The 25,023-nt window shown below is 35.3% G+C and overlaps 1 protein-coding gene across 1 annotated transcript in view; it reads right to left on the reverse strand.

Annotated features, from left to right (window-relative positions):
- NBEA (neurobeachin) overlaps positions 1–25,023 on the reverse strand; it is a 655,079-nt gene that overhangs the window by 414,207 nt on the left and 215,849 nt on the right. Inside the window, exons 28-30 of the mRNA XM_029938475.1 lie at positions 21,835–21,942; positions 9,592–9,760; positions 8,104–8,199 (exon numbers count right to left, since the gene is read on the reverse strand). Coding sequence (XP_029794335.1) covers positions 8,104–8,199; positions 9,592–9,760; positions 21,835–21,942 — 373 coding nt within the window. The remainder of the gene's footprint in view (positions 1–8,103; positions 8,200–9,591; positions 9,761–21,834; positions 21,943–25,023) is intronic.

Here is a 25,023-nt window from a genome sequence, read left to right on the forward strand (position 1 = left end):
GAAAGGAAAAGAACCCTTGTACACTGTACAAGAATGTACATTGGTACAGCCCCTATGGAAAATAGTATGGAAGTTCCTCTAAAAACTAACAACAGAACCACGATATGACCCAGCAATTCTACTTCTGGGAACTTATCCTAAGCAAACAAAAACATTAACTGGAAAAGATAAATGCACCCCATGCCTACTGTATTGTTTACAACAGGCAAGCTATGGAAACAACCTAAGTGACCACTGATGGATGAATGGTTAAAGAAACTGTGGTATATAAACAAAATGGAATGTGACTCAGTCATTAAAAAGAATGAAATCTTGTCATTTGTGACACCAAAGATGGACCTCCAGGGTATTATGGTAAAAGAAACAAATTAGAGAAAGCAAAAGAAACATCATATGATTTCATTTATATATGGAATCTTAAAAAAAAAAAAAAACCAAGCTCTTAGATACCAAGAAGGAATAGACTGTGGTTTCTGGGGAGTGGGAATAAATGGGTAAAGCGAATCAAAAGGTAAAAAGAAAAGAAAAAGACATTTAACATACTGAAAATGGAAGTCTTGGTCATTTTCTTCAACATTACTTAAATGTATTGTTTGCTTTGATAAATGGCCATTTGATCTCAGAACTTTAGACCAGATAGCCAGGCATTACTTTCAAGACTTGGTAAACTTCATGCTCCACATCTAAATCTACTACCATACACTTTCAATTTTACCTCCAAGGTATATCTAATTTATTTTCCTCTTCCATTTCCACTGCCACACTTTAGTATTAAATAATAGCATCACTGACCTAGAAAGCAACAGACTCCAAGTGGTTTGTCCAGATTACCTCACACTACCCAAAACACTCTTGTAAAATTGTAAGCCAGATTATGATACTTACAGTAGACAGAATAACAACACCCCTTAAAGATGTCCATGTTGTAATTCTCATAACCTGTGACCATTACCTTACCTTGCAAAAAGGACATTAAATTGGGGGGGGGGGGAGGCTTTGAGAAGGAAAGACTATCTTGAATTATCCAAGTGGCTCAATCTAACTTTGAGTCCTTAGAGGGGGAAAAAAAAACAAAACAACTTTCCTAACTGTGCTCAGAGGAGGATGCAACTCCAAAAGAATAGTCTGAAAGATGCACTGCTCTTGGTTTTAGAGATGGGGGAAGGAGGAAGAATTCTATGAACCAGGGAATATGGGTGGTCTCTAGAAGCCGAAAAGACAAGCAAAATGGATTCTCCTCAAGAGCTTCCAGAAAGTCATGCAGTGTTGATCGAGCTTTGATTTTTGCCTGGCCAAATTCATGTTAGATTTGTGATCTATGAAACTGTAAGATAATATATTTGTATTGTTTTAGGCCATTAAGTCTGTGGTAATTCGTAATGGCAGCAATAGAACACTAATAAAATAGAATACTAACGCATCTCTACTTATTTTAAAAATCTAATCCTTAAAATAGATTTCAAGCCCTATATGAATTGGTATCTGCATTCCTATCTAAACTCATAAGATATTTCTCTTTCCCTTGATTCTTAACAGAAATTTTAAAGTTTATTTACTTTGAGAGAGAGACAGAGAGACCGCGTTCACAGGCATGTACACAAAACAATTGTGGGAGGGGCAGAGAGAGACCAGAGAATGGATGCCATGTGGACTGCTGTCAGCTCAGAGTTCCATGAAGGGCTCAATCTCACAGACTGTGAGATCATCACCTGAGCTGAAATCAAGAGTCCAATGCTCAATCAATTGAGCTACCCAGGCACCCTCCTCTTTCCTTTGATTCTTATCCTCTTACATATGTTCCCAAAATATGTCAAGAAATTTTTCTGAATATGTTGCTACCTTTTCAGTAATATACTTCTACTATCATGATCCTTTTTCTCAAGTCCACTGAATTCATCTTTTAGTTCCCAGCTTAAATAACTCTTCAATGAAAGTCATTCCCAACCCCCAAATTAAATTAGGTTTCATCTTTTGTGGTTTTTCATAATAGTCTGTAATTTTATTTCTTAGAATCCAGCATAACTTAGAATTATATGTTTAAGTATATGCATACATATAATATGTATATATATATGTGTGTGTGTGTATATATATATATTTTTTTTTTTTTTTAAAGTTTACTTATTTATTTTGAGAGAGACAGATACAGTGCAAGCCAGGGAGGGGCAGAGACGGAGGGAATGAGAGAGAATCCTAAGCAGGCTCCACACCATCAGCACAGAGCCCAATGTAAGGCTCAAACCCACAAAGCTGTGAAATCATGACCTGGGCCGAAACTAAGAGTCTGACATTTAACTGACTAAGCTACCCAGGAGCCCCAAAAGTGTGTGGTTTCTATAAATGTATCTACCTTGCTAGAATATTAGCTTCACAAGGACAGGGACTTTTTGCTATTATATATCCCCAGTAACTAGGATATAACAGAAAATCATTCATTTAATCAGCAAATATATAATGCAGGAATCAAAAACTAAACTGAAAAAAAGGTTAAATTAGAGGATGAAAGAAAAATAAGAGGAGAGGGAGGCTTTTATTGGTGCATTTACTAATACTGAAAATGGACATTTATTTCAAAGAGCTGATTTTTTAAAAAATTTTTTAACGTTTTATTTTATTTTTGATACAGAGAGAGACAGAGCATGAGAGGGGGAGGGGCAGAGAGAGAAGGAGACACAGAACCAGAAGCAGGCTCCAGGCTCTGAGCTAGCTGTCAGCACAGAGCCTGACGCAGGGCTCGAACCCACGAACGTGAGATCTGACCTGAGCCAAAGTCGGAGGCTTATGGACTAAGCCACCCAGGCGCCCCAAAGAGCTGATATTTTTAAGAAATATTTGGTAGGCATACAAGGCATGATTTTTACCTGTAAATAAATGAAATACATATTATGCAACATTAGTATCAATAAAATATTCTATAAATATAGTGACAGCATATTAGATTACTTATAAAATAAATTATAATGCATCTACATAATGGATTATAATAGTTATATTAAAATGATTCCAAAAGCAAGAGAAAATAACAATTTGTAACACTGAAAACCTTTGTCATTTGATATGTAAGAACTTAATAAATATTAACTTTATTTCTAAATATACAATAAGTAAAAACTAAGTGATAAAATATTTGTATATAAATTATAGGCACTTTACTTGTTTCCATAATAATTCTAAAAGTAAAATGACCAGCCTAAGGATTATATTTTTATGCTTTGTAAAGTAAATATATTTGCATTCTAATCCCTCAGAATTTTGCCCAATTAGCAAATTATGGCATATTTTTGTTTCAATATAAATTTATTTGATTACTAGATTTAAATATATTGTTCTTATCTATATTGTCCATTGTCTTTTGTTAACTGTTTGATGTTTTCTGTTTCCCTCAGTGTGAGACATTCTTGGAGTTGGTCTGTAAGAGCTCTTTATTCATTAAGGTTATTCACCATTATCATATAAATGTAAAAGTTCTCCTGTTTGCATTTGCTTGAAAATTTGTCAACATGTTCGACATGCAGGTATACAAGACTTTTATTTAGTCATTATCTTTTACTCTGACCTTCAGTTTCTGATGTTATAATTTGAAACTCTTTTTTATACAAATATTAACTTTAATTTTCTTTAATGATTTTCAGTTTCATTTTTACCTTTAAATTTAGTGCATGTGAAGTTTATCTGGCATAATAACTGAGATAAGGATATAAATTAATTTCTTTAAATAGTTGCCCATTTGGTAACCTCAGTACCATTAGCCAAATGATACTTCTTTTTCTATTTGACTAAAAAAGTTGTATTTATAATATTTGCCACTATATGCAATATATTTATACTATAAGAAATACTCATGCAAATTCCAGCATATTTATAGACCATTCATGCCATACATCTGTTCTTTTACCAATACTACATTATCTTAACTACTTTGTTTCAGGTGTTCATTCTTTTCCCTAATAATAAATTGTCAGAGTAAAACTAACAGATTTATTTATAAGTTCACCTAAATATTCACTTTATTCTTATTAAACCTATAGTAAAATGAATAATATAAAGCTTCTTAACCCTCTAGGCCAAGTTATCAATAAAAGTTTTTTGCCTCTTTTTTTTTGCATGCTTAGTAACAAAATACATTTTATGGCTATCATCAGTATCAAATTTTTAAGAAACTGTTTAGTTTTCTCACTGGCTTAATCATCTACTTAACAAATACTTACTATCTTTACTTCCAAGTGCCGTGCTAGGTATCAGGGACTACTCTCTTGAAGTACACATTCCAATAAACAACTAAACAAAGAAACAGACTGCAAGTTCAAAAAGGGAAATGGAGAGGATGTAGTGGCAGAGAACAGGTTGCTCACGGGGAGAAAGCTACTCAGGTAGAGCAGTGAGGTGGGCATGTTCAGGGAGTCACCTGAAGGATGGACATGCACCAGGAATGCACAAACTAGGGAAAAGAGAGTCAAACACCAGAACCAAAATAAAAAGATACAAAAAACAGAGAGTCAGGAAAATGTTTATAATTATTAAAGAGTGAAAAGATAGTTTGATTACAGAGCAAATGGAAGAATAACATGAGATAGTTGGATAGATAATGAGCAGTCATATATTATCTGAAACCCATATTTTTACCATAAATGCTACCAGAAAGTTTTAAGTAAAAAAAAAAAGAAACAATATCATTTACATTTTTTAAAAATTATAGCAAAATTGTAAAAAATAGGATAAAGACAGTCAGAGATGAAGAAACTACTTTAGAGACAATTGTAGAATCCAGGTAAATTAGAACTAAAGTAGTGTGCCACTATAAGTTAAAACATTTTAGCTTTGTCTCTTAATTATAAGATACCTTTAGAAATGCTTAGAAAGAAAAATTGCTTTATTACACTTGCTATATATATTAGAAAATATTTATTATATAAATGTACTACATTAATATAAATTATATTTCATTACTTTATTATATACATTAGTGTTACTTTTTATTGTCATCAGTTATAGACTAAATTACCAAAGTCCAATGAAGAAACCATGGCAATGCACCAAAAAGGGGTAAGACTTTGAACTGACGGAATATCAAAGATTAAAAAGAAAGAGAGAGAGGCCAGAAAGAGCTAGTTCAGACTATTTTAAAAGGCTCAATAATGAACTGAAAGAAGAAAGAGAAGTGTGAAGGAGTTGAAGAGTAGTCCAGATCAATACTTATCAAACTGCCTATGAAAATTTACCTTTTCTCTCAATCCATCATTGATTGACATTTTGAAGATTAATTAAAAATAATTTTAAAATTTACACAAAATAAAAGCACAAATATTTTTATTGTTTGGCTCCACAGACAAGACATAAATTTAAATCTAATCAGAACAAAGATAACATTGGGGAAAATAAAATAATTAGAAATGGTCCATGTTGCTCACTGAAAGTGTATCTATACATGAACAATATATGAAAATGTTGTTATACGTGTGACTTTTCCATTACACGTCATAAACAAACAATTTTAAGAGTGATTCCCCCAAAGAGATGCCTATATAAATGTCTTATATAAATACTGGGAATATAAATATTTAAAGTTGATAATGTGACAATGAGCTTCTCCTTGTGAATTTATCTAATCCAAGCTGAACTGGCAATAATGCCACTCTTGGGAATAACATAAAGCTAACCTGTTATGTTTTATTTTAACATCACACAGAGTAGAGAAAGCAGTGCCATGGAAGTATATTCATGTAATGAAAACTCAGAGACCTCAGGTTATTCATTTTAAACTTTCACCCAAAATGAAACTAGAAATGCTGTTTCTTCAAAATACACTCTCAGTGCTCATCAGTGCCCAGTTCCAATAATGTATCTTGTGTTATTATCAAATACAAATTATATTTCAATAAAAGCAATGGATTCCAGTTCTATGAATCTCTTATGTATAAATCTTCTTCTGATGGAAAATTAAACACAAAACATATCTGTCATACACATAATGTGTCAGGAGATATATTTTCAAGGATGAGCAAAACCAAGATCATCATTAAAGATCAAGATACTTTCATTTATAATTATATTAAATAATAATTATTAAATAATGAAAATGTCATAAAACTGTGTACTTCCAAGATTCTAACCTCTTGCCCTTTGATCTTTTCTCCTACTTAAAAACCATATTGCAAATATCCCCCATTGGTAAGTACTGAATTCCCTAAAAGAATTTATAGGTCTGACAAAGCAGCCAGTCCTACTGGTCTTTTAAGAGTGGAACAGACTGGTTTGTCATCCTGTAAAAACACCAAGCGTTGACTTTGTAGTTCCAACATCATCAATAGAACCCTTCCTTTTAATACTCACTGTACCACAGAATTCAGTAACAGTTACCTATGATTAGCTTCCATCTTATCACATAGTAATGAAAATAGCAAATTTATCACATCAGTCTTTAAGTTATTCAAAATTTTATTATGCTACTAAGAACACTGTGCAGTTCAACTAATATTGTTTTCACAAGAAAATATCCTTGATAAAGAAAATAGGGCACTGATATTGTGATGTAGGCTCCTTAATCTGGATAAATATTCTAGAATAGTTTCCAATCACTACATCTAAGCCTTTGTAAATATACTTCTATACAAAAAAAAAAAACCCTTGGACTTTTAATCTAATCTAATTTAATCGAATCTAATCTAAACTCTTCTTAGTTTATAGCTAGATGTTTGTAAGCAATAAAGCTGAAGAGAAAGAATTTTCCTTTATTTCATCACGATGTTAAAAGGTTTCACATTTATAAAAATAATTCTCTGCATTCATCAAGTTGTAACAAAAAGTTCTTCACTGCTTAATTTGTTCTACAAATTGGTCTTCATATTATTAACCAACGTATAGAATACATCGAACTATGGTATCATCTGGAGCTCAGGGTCCTCTTTAAACTCACTCAGGTTACTGGCAGATTTCAGTTCTTTGTTGTAGGCTAAGTCCCCCACTTACTCACTGGCTGTCAGCCAGGTAGTGTTCCTAAGGTCCTACAAAGTGATCTCTGGTCTTTGAACTGTAGTTACCCTCATCTCAGCAATAAAGGACTTCCTTCAAGTCAAATCACTCTTATGCTGAGTCTTTCTGACCTCCTTTTCTGTAACTGGCCAGAAAAACTCTCTGTCTTTATGGGGCTCATGTAATTAGGTCAGGACTATATGGATAATTACGGTCTATTAAAAACAATTGTGTAATACAACATAGACACAGGAGCAAAATCCATTGTATTCACTGTCCCCGGAATTATGCATAAGAAAATACTGGATGGGGCAGGGAGCAGAATTTGGTTTACCACAATCCTTTGTTCTGCAGAGAGTAATCCCACGTTAATGTTACCAGAGACATCACATCAGCTATTCTAGTTTTCATCTCTAAAACGTCCAACTTGTTCTTTAAAAAAAAAAAAAAATCTTCCCCTTTTTTCTTATCACATTCTCATCACACCCACTATTCCTTTGAGACTGACAAATATCTTGAACATACCCACAATATCTGATTGAATGTTTTTATCTGCTAACTCAGCCATCTCTGTCCTTTCTGACTGTTTCTATGGAATGATTTTTTCTCTAGCTTATATATTTTCTTGCTTCTTTACATGTTGAATAATTTTTTATTGAATGCCTCACAGTGAATTTTATGTTGTTTGTTGAAAGAATTTGTATTCCTTTAAAGAAAGGTTGAACTTTGTTCTGACAGAAAAGCTAAGTCACCTACAGATCAATTTGATGCTCTCAAGGATTGTTTTTTAGCTTTTTTTTTTGAGACTAGGGTAGCCTTCACTTTAGGGCTAAGTTAGTGCCAGTCCTAAGGTGTGACTCTTCTGCAAACTCCAGACAATGGCACCACTGTGAATATGATCATATACATAATTAAGTAACCTTAATTTGCAGATGATATTTTAAAGAAATGTGATGAAATACAAATATACAAATTATATTTTGCTCCCAACAGCCAAATATAAATACAACATATCATATCTCCATGAAACCTGAGGTGTATACTTGCTTAAACAATTACATTATGGATATTTATTGTACAACAATTAATGAAATATGAATACCCAAACAGGTCAGGAGATGAGGTCAGTATTACCTTTGTAAAATGAGTGGGCAAAGCTCTGCTCAGGAATTAACTTGGCAAGGAATCCATGGTTCAGACTTGGATGAGGGATAGATGGTATGACCACAACTGTAGAGAAAATCATGGAATCAGATTTGAGCCAGCATGTAACACCCTGCAACATGGTCCCCTGGAGATCCAGGACAACTCTGCATTACTGCAACATGCAAGCAGGACTAGAAATAAGGACTGTATCTCTGGGGGAAGGAAAGAGGTTACATATTAAGAGAAAGGAGAAATCATACACTTGTTAAGTAATTTTGGCAACATACAGAAAGACAAACACACACACAAAATCAGAACTGGAAGGCTGACTAAAATGTTGCTTTTTTAATACATACAAAGCTGATATGAATGCATTAAAAATCAAGAAAAAATTGGTTAACATAATGTCTTAGTGTTTGAATGGTCAAAAGACATAAACTGGAATGGAACGATAATGTTTAATTTAAAGAATAAAGTTAAAAGTATACTACAATGAAATAGTGTCATGTTTATGTGTTCAAAGTAAATATAGCATGCAAAAATTAGGTATGATAGCTAAAAATTAATCCATATTTCCACAATGGCAAGGTAAAAGGAGATATGATATGCTCGTGGAAAACAAGATGCAGAGATTTGACCACTAATTTCTACTCACTTTTTAAAATATCCATTTTATTTTATTTATTTATCATATGCATTTATTTAGGAAAGACAATCTCAATTACAAATTATTCCAGTGGTACTGAAATAACGACTAGGTTACCAAGGATACACTGCAAACAACCAAGAAACAAACTTGATATAAATACATGGCAGAAAATGCAACTGATAGAAGGCACCCCATGATATCAAAATGTTAGTTTACCATTTTCAAGCAGAGTAGGCAAAGCTGATAATGTGAGAACTCCCACAACATAAGCATCTTCCCCAAATGACAAAGACAATATGACCAAAGATGGTCCCTTGTTGTAAGTCTTTGATTTTAGTGGAAGCAACTTTGTTATGAAGTATAGAATGCATGTTCGCTTATTATGAATTTCTGATAAAATATTTATATCCTTAAATAATTATACACGGCAAAAGAGAATGACAGAGAGAGAAAGAGAAAAAGCAAGAAAGAAGCTATCTTTAAATTTGGCTCTAAAGATTTATATTTTGGTTTATTCAAAGTGTTCATAATAGTTAAAAAGTAATACATTTAAAATATATTATTTGCATATTAAGTAGGAAATGATTTGTATTAATAGATGGAAAACACTAAAACTAAAATTGCATGATAAAATGAGAATACAGCAAATATCATGGAAATATACACATTTTTACGGAATTAAGGAATATTTAGTTGGCATTTATATACCACCTATTTATAAATGTTTGATGTGATTTTATAAATAAGACTAGTTTAAATCTAGTAAAAAATGAAGTAAAAAGGAAACAAATGGTGATAAAAATTCAAATAATTAAAAAAAGTAGTACCTGTGCTCGTTGGCGAATTTATTTCTTGTCTGATGTTTCTGCCTGGCTGGCTTCCGGTTCTGGCGGTCTCTCGCTGGGGTTCTAGTATGTCACGATACTTGGAAACCATCAGAACCGAGATGAAGTAAACAACAGCTAGAGCCAAGAACTGTGCTTGCTTGCTGTCATCCTGCGGGAAAGGAGAAGGCAGCTCTGACATTCCATGTTTTTTAATTATCAGAGTGCAAGAAACAACTCCTATTTCATTTTCTTTATGGATGGAAAATATGACATTCAGTTTGTATTAAAACTTCTAAGTATATATTATTATGAAAGTAGTATCATTTAAGTATAAATACAAGACTCCAGGAATATATCACCTGAATTATAGGTTGAAATTTAATTTCAAAAAATAAGAATTTTAAAATTGTGCTGAATATGCCACAAAATTTCTTTGTCCCCTTCACCATTACTATCCATTACCTCTATAACAACAGAGTGTGCGTATGTATAAAATATACGAAAAGTGTAAGGTTGTAAGAATAATATCTGGATAAAAATCAATAGTTCCAAATGTTATAACTTAAAAAAATGAATAGAATAAAAATGTAATTGATACACACGGACAATTCTAACATATTACTACCTGAGGAGACTATATGAGTACAAAATAGGGGAAATAAGACAATGGGGGAGCACAGAATGTGAACTTAATACCAGCTCAATGTGAGTTAGAAGTGTGATATGGCAGCTTAAGAAAAGCTAAGACAACCTTTGAATGCATAAGTGGTTTAAAAAGAAGTAACAATCCCATTATTTTGCACTAGAAAAATGACTTCTAAAATGCGGTCAATATTTGAGGCTCTGAACTTCAAAAGTTCAATGACAAAATGGGAGTTTTTCCAGAGGACTGCAACAAATTGGTAAAAGGTCAGAAAACAATTGGTCAAGTTAGGATACACAGACACTAAATTTTAAAAAGCAGACTGCAATCTATTAGAAAAGATAACTCTACAAGTATGCTTTGTGACATATAAAGAGCTGCACAGAACCGTGAAGCCTAGATAACTATCTCATAGGTGAAAAATTGATAAGGAGGCAAACTTATAACCTCTAATACCACTTTCAAATTAGACTATATCCAAGGAATCAAATGTAAATGGTTAGAAAATCTTTTTTTCCAAGCTAGTAAAAGTGACACTTCAAACCAAAACTGCAAGTAATTATTGTGGCCCATCATAAATAGCAGGTAAAAAAAAAAATAGTATGATACAAATAAGGAAAGCAAACATGTATTAAAGTCTAGCAACTCCATTAAAGGCACTTAGTATGTATTACTTCATTTAAGCACCAATGCCATCAAGATTCAGAATTTATGTGCATTTGTCAGAACATAAGCAAACAAGACATATTTACTAATAATTTAATATTATGAAATAGAATTAGTACTGCTAACAGAAAGAACAACCAAAACAGATGAAATTTGTTCTGAAATATTATGAATTTAGTATTTCATACTCTGTGGGTGACAGCTTTTCTAGAGATATAATTTCTTATACAGTGTGTGAAATACACACCCTGTGATTATAATGCTGATGGAATAAATATATAGAGAGTGAGCAAAATCAAATGCCTAAACAGTCCTCTAAAGGAAACTGAAGTAATCAGATCCACAAAGATACTGACCAGAAATGAATTCAAACATGGCTCAAGCTGTGATGAACCATACTATTCTATGATACATTTCCACCAGTTGGAAATTCAGTGCAACAATTAAAAGGCATGTGTGGAATGAATGGATGTCAACTACAAAGCTGTGGAGTTGGCAAACAGCAGATACTGTGAAGTGCTGTCCTAGCCAAGTGAAAACCTCCTGTATGTATGCCATGCAAACAGTTGCCTTTTCTTTCCAAACCCAGATCTGCAAACCAATTGTGCTTCTTCCCAGTTACGTCTTTAAAAACCAAGCACAACATACTCAGAGGCTAACCATCTGGAGAGTAACTCAACTTTTATACAAATTAATTGTCTTTCCTACGTATTTTATTATTATGAAGACATAAACTCTTATGTTTCTCCCATCTGCTTAAGAAATGGGTCTCTCCACTATTCAATCCTGAATTGGTAATATAATTAACTCTGAAATCCTTTAAAATTTTTAATGCTTCAACCAGGATGCTATTTCTAATTCTGCTTTTAAGGATTAAAATTACTTCAGTTTATATACTTTGTATGTAAGTGACCTAGTATCATCTAGGCTTGAGAGAGAGAGAGAAAGAGAGAAGCATAATGAATTTCCTTCCAAATTTTAGCTTACTGGCAAAAACACTGAAAACAAAGTTCATTTTTAAAGTCTAATTCTTTTTCTTACCACATAGCAAATTTTGCCACACAATGCTTTTACCTAGATTTAAACAGTTCATGTGAGTTTAAATCACCAATGTCTTCATCATGGAAAACAAATAAGAGCAAGATATATCCACATCTATTATATATTATATGCATAGATATAATGTATATATACATTTCCATGAAAAACTAATTTTTGATCTCATTTGTTTTTGAAATTAAGGCAACTAAAAATGACTACTGATTCACGAAAATGTCAAATGTCAAGTAGAATTCTTGGCATGATATGCACAATCGAGTCTAAAGTTTATCAACTGTCAAACACTTCCAATAGGTGACGGGGGTTTGGGAGGCACTTGTGATGAGGACCAGGTAATGTATTAAACTGCTGAATCGCTACATTGTCCACCAGAAACTACTATTGCACTTGCATGTTAACTAATTGGTATTTAAATGAAACTTAATAAATAGATAGATAAGTAAATAAATAAACAAATAAATAAAATAAAAATATGGTGACGAAACAGAGAACATTTTGGAGAGCTCTACCTTAGAGTTAGGACTACCTCATACTACCTATGCAATCTTAATGTTTCTGAGTCTTAACTTATTCTTAACCCTTAAATGAAAGTATAGGATTTATATTAAGTGTATGGAACACATTATAAGCTCAACAAACACAAATAATACTACCTTGATGATGTTTAAAAGGTACATTTGGGAACACTTAATTCCCATCTTTCAGGAAAAAAGCTAGGCACCATTGTTGGGTTATCATATTTAACATCTAGGAGTCTTAGAGAAAATTGTCACAATCTACCACAATAACCTAATGTAGCACTTATTAACAATTTAAACAATGTCACACTTAACATAAATCTCTTGTATGTTAGGTTTGATTTGCTCCATGTTTTAATTGATCTTCATGTGAAAAACATTGTTTCCACAGCATATTTTTTTCAGGATAATTCTCATTTCTAAGTGACTAACCTGTTAGTAATTTTTTCCAAGTCTGGATGAGAGTTCAGATTATTGGGAGACTTGTACATCATGGTTTTATGCTATCATCCATTTAAAAATATATTTTATTATTTATTAATTACAAAGGAAATATAATTTTATTATAGAACTTTTGAAAATGCAAAAAAGTATAAAAGAATAAAGTATAAAATAAGAACTGGAAGTAATCATGGGGTGCCTGGGTGGCTCAGTCATAAGTGTCCGACTTCGGCTCAAGACATGGTGTCACCACTTGTGGGTACAAGTCCCACTTCGGGCTCTGTGCTGACAGCTTAGAGCCTGGAGCCTGCTTCGGATTTTGTGTCTCCCTCTCTCTCTCGGCCTCTTCCCCACTGGTGCACTCTCTCTCTCCCTCTCAAAAATAAATAAATGTCAAACAATTAAAAAAAAAAAAGATTGGAGAGAATCATTAGCAGCACTTGGTATGTTTTTTCTAGTTTTTTTAAATATATTTTTAATTTTTTAATAGTTTATTTTCAAATAGGATTCCATATAACACCCAGTGCTTCTCCCCACTTTTCCCCCCAACATGACCATCACCCCCTTCCCCCTCTCCCCCTCCCCCATCAGTCTATGGTTTGTTTTCAGTATTCAATAGTCTCATGATTTGTGTCCCTCTCTCTCCTCAGCTCTCTTTCCCCCTTCCTCTCCCTATGGTCCTCTGTTAGGTTTCTCCTGTTAGACCTATGAGTGCAAACATATGGTATCTGTCCTCCGCCTGACTTATTTTGCTTAGCAAGACACCCTCGAGGTCCATCCACTTTGCTACAAATGGCCATATTTCATTCTGCCTCATTGCGATATAGTATTCCTTTGTGTATATATAAATATAAATACACATATATCTATTTATATATACACACCACATCTTCTTGATCCACTCATCAGGTGATGGACATTTAGGCTCTTTCCATGATTTCACTATTGTAGAAAGTGCCGCTATGAACATTGGGGTACATGTGCTCCTATGCATCAGCCTTTCTGTATCCTTTGGGTAAATCCCTAGCAGTACTATTGCTGGGTCATAGGGAAGTTTGTTCTATCGATAGTTTTTTGAGGAGCCTCCACACTGTTTTCCAGAGCAGCTGCACCAGTTTACATTCCCACCAACAGTGTAGGAGGGTGCCCGTTTCTCCCACATCCTCGCCAGCATCTATAGACTCTTGATTTGTTCATTTTTGGGACTCTGACTGGTGTGAGGTGGATCTCAGTGTGGTTTTGATTTGAATTTCCCTGATGATGAGTGATGTTGAGCATCGTTTCATGTGTCTGTAGGCCATCTGGATGTCCTCATTGGAGAAATGTCTATTCAGGTCTTCTGCCCATTTCTTCACTGGATTATCCATTTTTCAGGTATGGAGTTTAGTGAGCTCCTTGTATATTTTGGATTCTAGCCCTTTATCTGATATGCCATTTGCCACTATCTTTTCCCATTCTGTCAGTTGCCTGTTAGTTTTTTTTATTGTTTCCTTTGCCTTGCAGAAGCTTTTTATCTTGATGAGGTCCCAATAGTTCATTTTTGTTCTTGATTCCTTTGCCTCTGGGGATGTGTCCAGGAAGAAATTGCTGCGATTGAGGTTGAGGAGGCTATTTCCTGCTTTTTCCTCAATGGTTTTTATGGTTTCCTGTCTCACATTCAGATCCGTTATCCATTTTGAGTTTATTTTTGTGTATGGTGTAAGAAAGTGGTCTAATTACATTTTTCTACATGTTACTGTCCAGTTCTCCCAACACCACCGGTGTACAGGCTGTCTTTTTTCCATTGGATACTCTTTCCTGCTTTGTCAAAGATTAATTGGCCATATACTTGTGGGTCCAGTTCTGGGTTCTCTATTCTATTCCATTGGTCCGTGTGTCTGTTTTTGTGCCAGTACTGTACAGTCTTGATGATGACAGCTTTGTAGTAAAGGCTAAAGTCTCGGATTGGAAAACCCATTTTGGTTTTCTTCTTCAATATTACTTTGGCTATTAGGGGTTTTTTGTGGTTCCATACGAATTTTAAGATAGTTTGTTCTAGCTTTGAGAAGAATGCTGGTGCAACTTTGATTGCACTGAACATGTAAATTGCTTTGGGTAATAATGACATTTTAACAATGTTTATTCTTCCGATCCATGCGTACGGAATGTTTTTCCATTTCTTTGTGTCTTCTTCAGTTTCCTTCATAAGTCTTCTATAGTTTTCATCATACAGATCTTTTACATCTTTGGTTAGGTTTATTCCTAGGTATTTTATGGTTTTCCATACAATTGTGAATGGGATCTGTTTCTTGATTTCTCTTTCTGTTGCTTCATTTTTGGTGTATAAGAATGCAGCTGACTTCTGTAGATTGACTTTGTATCCTGCAACTTTACTGAATTCATGGATCAGTTCTAGAAGGCTTCTGGTGGAGTCGATTGGGTTTTCCATGTAGAGTATCATGTCATCTGGAAAAGGGAAAGTTTGACTTCTTTGCCAATTCTGATGTCTTTTATTTCCTTTTGTTGACTGATTGCTGATGCTAGGACTTCCAACATTATGTTAAACAACAGTGGTGAGAGTGGACATCCCTGTTGTGTCTCTGATTTCAGGGGGAAAGCTCTGTTTTTCCCCATTGAGGATAACATTGGCTGTGGGATTTTTGTAAATGGCTTTTATGATGTTTAAGTTCCTTCTATCCTGATTTTTTCGAGGGTTTTTATTAAGAAGAGATGTTGTATTTTGTCAAATGCTTTCTCCGCATCTATCAACAGGATCATATGATTTTTTCTTTTGTTTTGTTAATGTGATGTATCACGTTAATGGATTTGTGAATATTGAACCAGCCTTACAACCCAGAAATAAATCCCACTAGATCATAATGGATAATACTTTTTATATGTTGTTAAATTCGATTTGCTAGTATCTTGTTGAGTACTTTTGCATCTGTATTCATTAAGGATCTTGGCCTGTAGTTCTCTTTTTTTGTTGGGTCTCTGCCTGGCTTAGGAATCAAAGTGATATGTGCTTCGTAGAATGAGTCTGGTAGTCTTCCTTCCATTTCTATTTTTTGGAATAGCTTAAGAAGGATCGGCGTTAACTCTGCTTTAAACGTCTGGTAGAATTCCCCTGGGAATCCATCTGGCCCTGGGCTTTTATTCGCTGGGAGATTTTTGATAACTGATTCGATTTCTTCACTGGTTATGGGTCTGTTCATATTTTCTGTCTCTTCCTGTTTGAATTTTGGTAGTGCATGTGTGTTTAGGAATTTGTCCATTTCTTCTATATTGTCCAGTTTGTCGGCATATAATTTTTCATAGTAATCTATGATGATTGCTTATATTTCTGAGGGATCTGTTGTAATAGATCCATTTTCCTTCATGGTTTTGTCTATTTGCATGTTCTTTCTTTTCTTTCTGAGGAGCCTACCTAGAGGTCTATCAATTTTATTTTTTTCAAAAAACCAACTCTTGGTTTCATTGATCTGTTCAAATATTTCTGTGGATTCTATCTTGTTTAATTCTGCTCTGATCTTTTTTATTTCTTTTCTTTTGCTGGGTTAGGGGTGTTCTTGCTGCTCCCTTTCTAGTTTCCTTAGGTGCTCTGTTAGGTTTTGAGTTGTGCTTTTTCTAGTTTGTTGAATTAGGCCTGGATTGCAATGAACTTTCCTCTTAAGACTGCCTTTGCTGAGTCCCAGAGAGTTTGATTTGTTGTATTCTCATTTTCATTTGTCTCCATATATTTTTTTAAATTTCCTCTCTAATTGCCTGATTCACCCAATCATTCTTTAGTGGGGTAGATTTTAACTTCCACAGTTTTGGAGGTTTTCCTGACTTCTTCCTGTGGGTGATTTCAAGTTTCATAGCATTGTGATCTGAAAGTATGCATGGTATGATCTCAATTATTTTGTATTTATGGAGGGCTGTTTTATGACCTAGTATGTGATCAGTCTTGGAGAATGTGCCATGTGCACTCGAGAAGAAAGTGAATTCCCAAGCATCAGGATGCAGAGTTCCAAATATATCTATTAATTCCATCTGCTCCAGTGTGCCATTCAGGTCCATTGTTTCTTTGGTGATTTTTTTGTCTGGTTGACCTATCCATTGTTGTAAGTGGGGTATTAAAGTCCCCTGCTATTAGCACATTCTTATCGATAAGATTGCTTCTGTTTGTGACTAATTGTTTTATGTATTTAGGAGCTACCAAATTCGGCACATAGACGTTTATAATTGTTAGCTCTTCTTGATGTAGAGACCCTGTAATTATTATATAATGTCCTTCTTCATCTTTTGTTACTGCCTTTATTTTAAAGTCCAGTTTGTCCAATATAAATATGGCTACTCCAGCTTTCTTCTGGCGCCCAGTCACATGGTAGATATTTCTCCATCCTCTTACTTTAAATCTGAAGGTGTCTTGATGTCTAAGGTGAGTCTCTTGTACACAGCAAATAGATGGGTTTTGGTTTTTTTTTATCCATTCTGCTTCCCTGTGTCGTTTGACTGGAGCATTTAGTCCACTGACATTCAGTGTTATTATTGAAAAATGTGGGTTTAGATTCATTGTGTTCCCTGTAGAGTGCATGATTGTAGTGATGTCTCCAGTACCTTATTCCTTACTACATTTCCCTCATACAGTCCCTCTTAGGATTTCTTGTAGGGCAGTTTGGTGGTGATGAATTCTCTCAACTTTTATTTGGGAAAACTTTTATCTCCTCTTCTATTTTGAATGACAGGCTCGTTGGATAAAGAATTCTTGGTTGCATATTCTTTCTGTTCATCACATTGAAGATTTCCTACCATTCCTTTCTGGCCTGCCAAGTTTCAGTAGATAAGTCTGTAACCACTCTGATAGGTTTCCCTTTGTATGTTAAGGCCCTTTTCTCCCTAGCTGCTTTCAGAAGTCTCTCTTTATCTTTATATTTTGCCAGTTTCACTATGATATGCCGTGCTGAAGGTTGGTTTACGTTACATCTTAGGGGAGTTCAGTATGTCTCTTGAATTTCAGTGTCTTTCTCTTTCCCCAGATTGGGGAAATTTTTGTGTATATTTTGGTCTAGTATGCCTTCAAGCTCTCTATCTTTGTCTTCCTCTTCAGGAACTCCTATGATACAGACATTGTTCCGTTTGACTGTATCACTCAGGTCTCTGATTCTCCTTTCGTGCTCCGGAATCATTTTCTCTCTCTTTTTCTCTGCCTCTTTTGCTATAACTGTGTCTTCTTCTAATTCACCTATTCTCCTCTCTGCTTCTTCAATCCGTGCAGTGGCAGCCTCCATTTTATTATTCATCTCATTTATAGCCTTTTCTAACTTGTCACAGCTATTTTGAAGGTTCCTAGACTTTGTATCAATATCTTCTCTGATAGCTTCTATGTTTTATTCAAGCCCAGCAATTAATTTTATGACAATAGTTCTAAATTCTTTGAGTTATGTTGTTTCTGTTCTGAGCAGTTCTGTAGCTGTGATTTCTTCCTGGGTTTCTTTGAAGGAGAGTTCTTTCATTTCATCATTTTGGCTAGTTTTCTGTCTCTTGTGAGTTTTGAAAGCTCATTCTGCACTGTGCGTTTATTAGTATTCCTCTACAGAAGGAGGCTCTTTCAGTGTCTAGTGTCTGTCGTTTCAGGAGGCGTTCTTTTAATAGTGTCTCTCAGTTTCTCTTGTTATGCCTCTCATTCATTTATTTACCTACTCAGCGATATTTACGACTTTTCACTATGTGTGCTTTGGGTTGTTTCTTGAGGTAGCCTTGAAAAGGAAAACAGACAAACACAAAAAGAACACAAGCACACAAATGTACTGATAAAGAAGTAAACCTAAAGGGGATAAAAAAAGGAACAGGAAAGAAAAGAGAGGAGAATAAAAAGAAAAGAAAAAAACAAAAAGAAAAAAAAGCAGCCAGGGAGTGTGGGGGGACAGGACAGTCAGAGATAAAGGACAGTCTGAGAGCAGGGAGGGTTGGGGGAGATAAGGATGAGATAAAGGAAAAATTATCTGGATGGTTAAGAGTTGATCTAAGCACAGCAGTGCCTAAATGTTGGTCTTTCCCAGACTCCAGGGAGAAAGGGAGAAAAGAAGGAAATAGGAAAATAGTAAAGAGAAGACAGAGGAAAAAATTAAAAATTAAAAATATTAAGAAAAAAACCCGATTAACGTGAATAAGCAAAAGCGCAGCAGCTCTCCAGCGCGGATGGGCGTGGCTTGGTGTAGGTGGGTCGGGTCTCAGGGGCTGCTCTATGAGGCCCGCCTTGGTGGATGCAGGGAGAAGAATGGCAACGGGCACCCCAAGCTCCCCTCAGACCATGCGTTGCCAGCTGCTCTCTGGAGTCCAACCTTCTTGTGCCTCGGGCAGATCTAATTGCTTCTGTTTTCTAAGTTCTGGTTTCTAAGTCCTTGCCTGCGCACTCAATATTGCCACCGCAGTTAAAATCGCCTGCACGCGGGCGGCTTTCTGGTTGGGATTGAATAGGGGGATTGTGAAGTCAGAGTTCTCCCCTGGCTCCGCCTGAAGCCAGGGGGCTGCGGGGCCTGACCGAACGCCCCCGCTGAAGGGACGGATCTCCCTCTCAGCGCTCAGTGGCCTCAGTCCCGGGCTGAGTCACTCCTCTGCAGGGATTGCGCTGTGAGTGATTCAGTCTCTGCTTCTCTTGCCCTGGTCTCTCGCCTGCCTTGCCCGGCGGTGCCGCGGGCTGTGAAGGTCTGTGCGCCTCTGGACACCCGGCGCCCCGCGCCTGCGGCTGTCTGCTGTCCGAGGAACTGTCCGTCTCCGTCTCACGGCCGCCCCACCCGCGTGGCTGTCCACAGAGCTGGTCGCCTGTGGACACGCTGGTTTCAGCGGGTCCAGCGCCAAGCCTCTGGGTGCTTTGTCTCGTGACCCTGCGCTCCCTCCCCTAAAGTCTCTGGTCCCAGTTTGCACTCACTCAGGCAACCATGAGACCGCTGTCGATAAGGGGTCTGTCCGCACACCTCCGTTCTTGGAGATCAGAGCGCTGTGGCTTTTTAATTCTTCTCAGTTTGATAATTGTGGGTGGACGGAGGTAATGGGGCTCCTTACTTCTCCGCCATCTTGCCGCTTCTAGTCTTTTTTGTAAAGCTGCACATGTACATATACGTGCACTCAACATTAAAATGTAGTATTTATGTAAATACTTTTGTTTACTGCTGCTTTGCCTTAAAACATATCATGACCATTCTTCTAAGTACTAATTTTTCCTCAAAAATAAGATTTTAATGGCTGCATAGTGTCCTACTGAATGAATATACTATGATCTATTAAGCTGAAGCTCTATTGTTAGAAATTTGTATTGTTGCCAATTTTCCTGTAGGCATCTTTGATAAGTACATGAAGTCAGATAACTTCTCAGTAGAACCACTGGGTCACAGGGCACCAATATTTTAAGAGTTTTAACACATAACAGAAAAGAACTATTCAGAACGTTTATCCAGCTTAAATGTCTACCAGTGATATAGGACATAGCACGTTTCAATGCACCCTTAAGTGCTAGCTATTATTATTATTAAATGTTTTTACTTGCCCGGGTAACTCATTTAGCTAAGTGTCTGACTCTTAATTTTGGCTCAGCTTATGATCTCATAGCTCATGAGTTCGAGCCCCATACCAGGCTCTGAACTTGGGATTTTCTGTCTCCCTCTCTGCCCCTCCCCAGCTTGCATGCTCTGTCTCTCAAAATAATAAAAATTTTAAATCTTAAAAAAATGTGTCTAATAGTAAAAATTCCTCACTGTTATTTTAATTTGCATTCCTTTGACTACCAGTGATACTGACTTGATCATGTATTTGTTACCTTATCTTTCATAATTTATGTCCACTCTCTGATTTTCTGTTGGTATGTTAATTTCTCTAGTGTTTTATAACAACTGATATACATTAAAAAGAATAACAATTTTTCTGTAATATAGTCCTTCCATGTAATATTATTGCTGTGTGACTAAAATATGTTTTAACTAGGATTCATCCAATTTATTAAGTATAAATTTAAAATATAAACTTTTTTCTCTGTCTCATAAATAATTAAAATAAGAAAAACAGAATCTAAAATGCTGGAAAATATATTAAGAAGTCCTGTCAACTTGAATCTGCTGTGAAACACTATATATGTTTCTATGTGACTTGTGAAAAGGCCAATCTTATTTTTACTCAAGTGTTCATATACATGGGATGTTCCAAGAGACCACCTTGTAAGCTATCTTTACCTTAAGCTTTATAAAGCTACTTTTGTAACTCAAATTCTCATAAATATCTATATTTTTAAAGCGTACATCTTCTTTTAAAAAATTGCTGCCCCTCAAAAAAGTAATTGCCAGGGCACCTGGGTGGCTAAGTTGGTTAAGCATCCGACTTTTGGCTCAGGTCATGATCTCACAGTTCATGGGTTCGAGCCCCACGTCAGACTGTGTGCTAACAGCTTAGGGCCTGGAGCCTGCTTTAGATTCTGTGTGTCCCTCTCTCCCTGCCCCTCCCTTGCTCGTGCTCTGACTCTGTCTCTCAAAAAAATGAATAAATGTTTAAAAAATTAAAAAAAATGTAATTGCCACGAACACCTTAATGAATTAATCTTTTTTTATCCATAGTACAAGGAACACTAATAATAACAAAATAGCCAGTACCTAGAGATGGAGCAAGGAATACTAAAAGAGAAAGTAGGTGTTTAAAATGAATTGCAATGTTTCAAGGTTATCCCTACAGTCTTAGTATACACACAATGTAAATTAAAAATTTATTTCATCTAAAAAAAAGATGTATCAATAAGCTTTCAGAGAAAACAAAGGCTCAACCACTTTACAATCAGAAATATGTTCTAAACCAACAACCTCTAACATTAGGACATCTGGTTGTAATTGCAGCTTTCTTATAAAATTGAAAGTTTTTACACAAATGACGGTGGAAGATTTTTTCCTGGGAAATCAGGCAGGTACAACTTACCACATCCCGAAAGACGACTGCACGAAGGCGATTAATATCAACATCCTGAAGAAGTCTATCAGGGTCCTTGATAGGAGAAAGGTTACCCGGAACACTTTCCAAGGGAGTCTTAAAAAAGAAAGAGAATTGTTTAAAAGAAAACAGCATAATACAGAAACTTATATAGGGGTGTAATTTCTAGATTTTTTAGGCATTACACTAGCTACATTCTTTATCACGTTCCTTACACATCAATGAGTAACATTGTCAATAGACAACCGCACTCTACTACAGGACACTTTTTCTGTTCTCCTCTCTGCTCTTGTCACAGTTTCACTTACTAGTAGTGTTCTTGTTCATCATCACCAGAGCTACCACTGTAGACTTAGAAGAATAATAAGATTGAAAGTCTGCTGTGTGACCTTGGGCTTGTAACTAACATTTTCTAAGCCTCACTTTCTCAATCTCTAGTTAATATATCTTTTTGAGTCACTGGGTTCATTTACTCCTCATGGTTTTATAATATATTAGATTACTGTATTACACTGCATAAGATTTTATATGTATAAACATTTTCCCATCTATGAAAAGCAAAAGTCTTGATATTAAAGCTGAAAGACATTAAAGATCATAAGCACTTTGGAGCTACAGTGTGTTACATTAAGTGAAATAAGTCAGTCAGAGAAAGACAAATACCATATGATTTCATTCATATGTGGAATTTAAGAAACAAAATAGATGAACATAGGGGAAGGGGAAAAAAAGAGTGGGAGGCAACTGATAAAAGACTCTCAATGGATAGAGAACAGACTGAGGGCTCCTAAAGGGGAGGTGACCAGGGGATGAGCTAAAATGGGTGATGGGGTTAAGAAGGGTACTTAATGTGATGAGCACGTGGTGTTATATGTGAGTGATGAATAGCTACATTCACCTCTTGACACCAATGCTACACTATATGTTAACTAACTAGAATTTAAATAAAAACTTAAAAAAAAATTTAACTGCCAAAAATCCTTTTGATAGGTGAAGATAACAAAATCTGACAAATTTTACATCATGTATCACATAGCAAACTACTGAAAGAGCCAAGTTTCCTGAAATTCAATGTAATATTTTTTCACTCACATAGTATGTGAAGAAAAGTGTGGATTAAACTAGATCATATACATAGAGTACTAAATACAATTCCTACAAATAGAATAATTTGTTGTTACCTTAACTAATTAAAAGTGAATAGGTCTCCTCCTAATCCTCTATATACCTCAATATGATACTTCACTCTAAATTATGATGTCTTATTCCTTTGCAGCACAGGATAGCAAAAAGACCATGGCATAGTCATCTGGTTTCTATTACAATTCCAAAGATTACAAGCCATATGACCTTAGGTGAAAGACGTAACCTCTCTGAACCTCGGCTCTTTTATCTAAATAATAAGCTAGTAATATTTATCATAGGATGGTTAAAAACATAACACCTTGTTCACAGCAGAGATGAAAAGTACATAATTTATTGCATCAGTGAAAAAATTTATAAATACTATAACTTATATATTTTCCATTTTATTAAGTGTTTCTATATCCATAATCAATTTCGACCCTTTTAAAGACTTTTTATGGATAAAGCTTGTATTATTGCTCCTTTTTTATGAAGTATAGAAAATGAGGCCCAATGAAGATGTAGGACTCACCACGTCCACACAGTTTAGTATTTTATCAAAATTATCTATGGTTTACTTACTGAAGTGTCACATAAAAAAAAAAAACTCATTAACCAGGTCAATTGATTCTCTTGAAATGTCTTTTGTTACCAAGTCCCCTTCCCCCCTAATATTTCTATATCCATAACGTATGAACCGTTTTTCATTGCTAAGGGTCTTTATAGAGAGACAGTGACTAGCTCAACCAAATTACTACGGAATTCCTGCGCAGTGCACTTTTCTTTCCATATTCAATAATCAGAGTAATATTTGACTTGACAGTCTTGAAAAGCTCCCTATTTATTATCTAGTTAATTGAGTACTGACACCTTTAACATCAAAGCTCTCAAAATTACTAATTTATTTATTCATTTCATGAGTGTATAGAGTGGTTACTTGCTAGAAAGAGGAAAGGAATTAGTATTAATTGAAAGTTCACTGTGTCAAGAATTACTAAATACTTTAATACACTATTGCTTTTCATTTAGTTTATATAAACACTTTGTAAATTAAGATTTGTATCATTTTTATGGAACCAGAGGGTATTATGCTAAGTGAAATCAGTCAGAGAAGGACAAATATCATATGACTTCACTCATATGTGGAATTTAAGAGGCAAAACAGATGAACACAGGGGAAGGGAAGCACAATAATATAAAAACAGGGAGAGGGACAAAATATAAGACACTGTTAAATATAGAGAACAAACTGAAGGTTGCTGAAGGGGTTGTGGGTGGGGTTGGGTGGCAAATGGGCAAGGGGCACGAAGGAAGACACTTGTTGGGATGAGCACTGGGTGTTATACATACGAGATGAATCACTGGAATCCACTCCTGACATCATCATTGCACTACATGCTAACTAACTTGGATATAAATTAAAAAATTAAAATTTAAATTTAAAAAAGATATATATCCATTTTAAAAACTGGAAAACGGAGGCACAGAAGACTCAAGAGTTTGTCTTAGGTCACAAAACTTGTTGTGGGGTAGAGCCAGAATACAGACTCGGACCTGTCTGATTCTTCTGACGAAGTTCTGCCAGTGTTATACACACATGCTCTGGAATGACCAAGATGTACAAGACATGGAGGCGCCCCCACTAACGCACAGTCTGCTATGCTGACGCTAATAACATGAGGCACTCCTGCTGATGTGTTCATATGTAATTTTCTAAGTGACGGCAAACACTTTGGAGACTTGTGAGCTGTATACAATATGGTCTAATCATTTTAGGAATGTTTTTGACAGGAGTGAAAAAGAGACTGCAATATAGATATGCTAAATATGTGGCTGTTCTGCTTAAAAAGTGCAGAAGTTTGAAGCCACAGAACTACTTAAATGAATTAAACTTCTATTTCATGTCTTCACTTATTGCACAGAAAAAGCAGGTGGTCAATATCAAACATTTCACTACAAGTATAGTTTTTAATAACTGACATATAGCGCTTTATGAAAATATCAAATAGAAGAAACTACCCTAGACGGGGTGGCAGTAAGTGTATCTGAAAA

The sequence above is a fragment of the Suricata suricatta genome, chromosome 4 (genome assembly GCF_006229205.1).
Source record: "Suricata suricatta isolate VVHF042 chromosome 4, meerkat_22Aug2017_6uvM2_HiC, whole genome shotgun sequence".
Lineage (NCBI taxonomy): Eukaryota > Metazoa > Chordata > Mammalia > Carnivora > Herpestidae > Suricata > Suricata suricatta.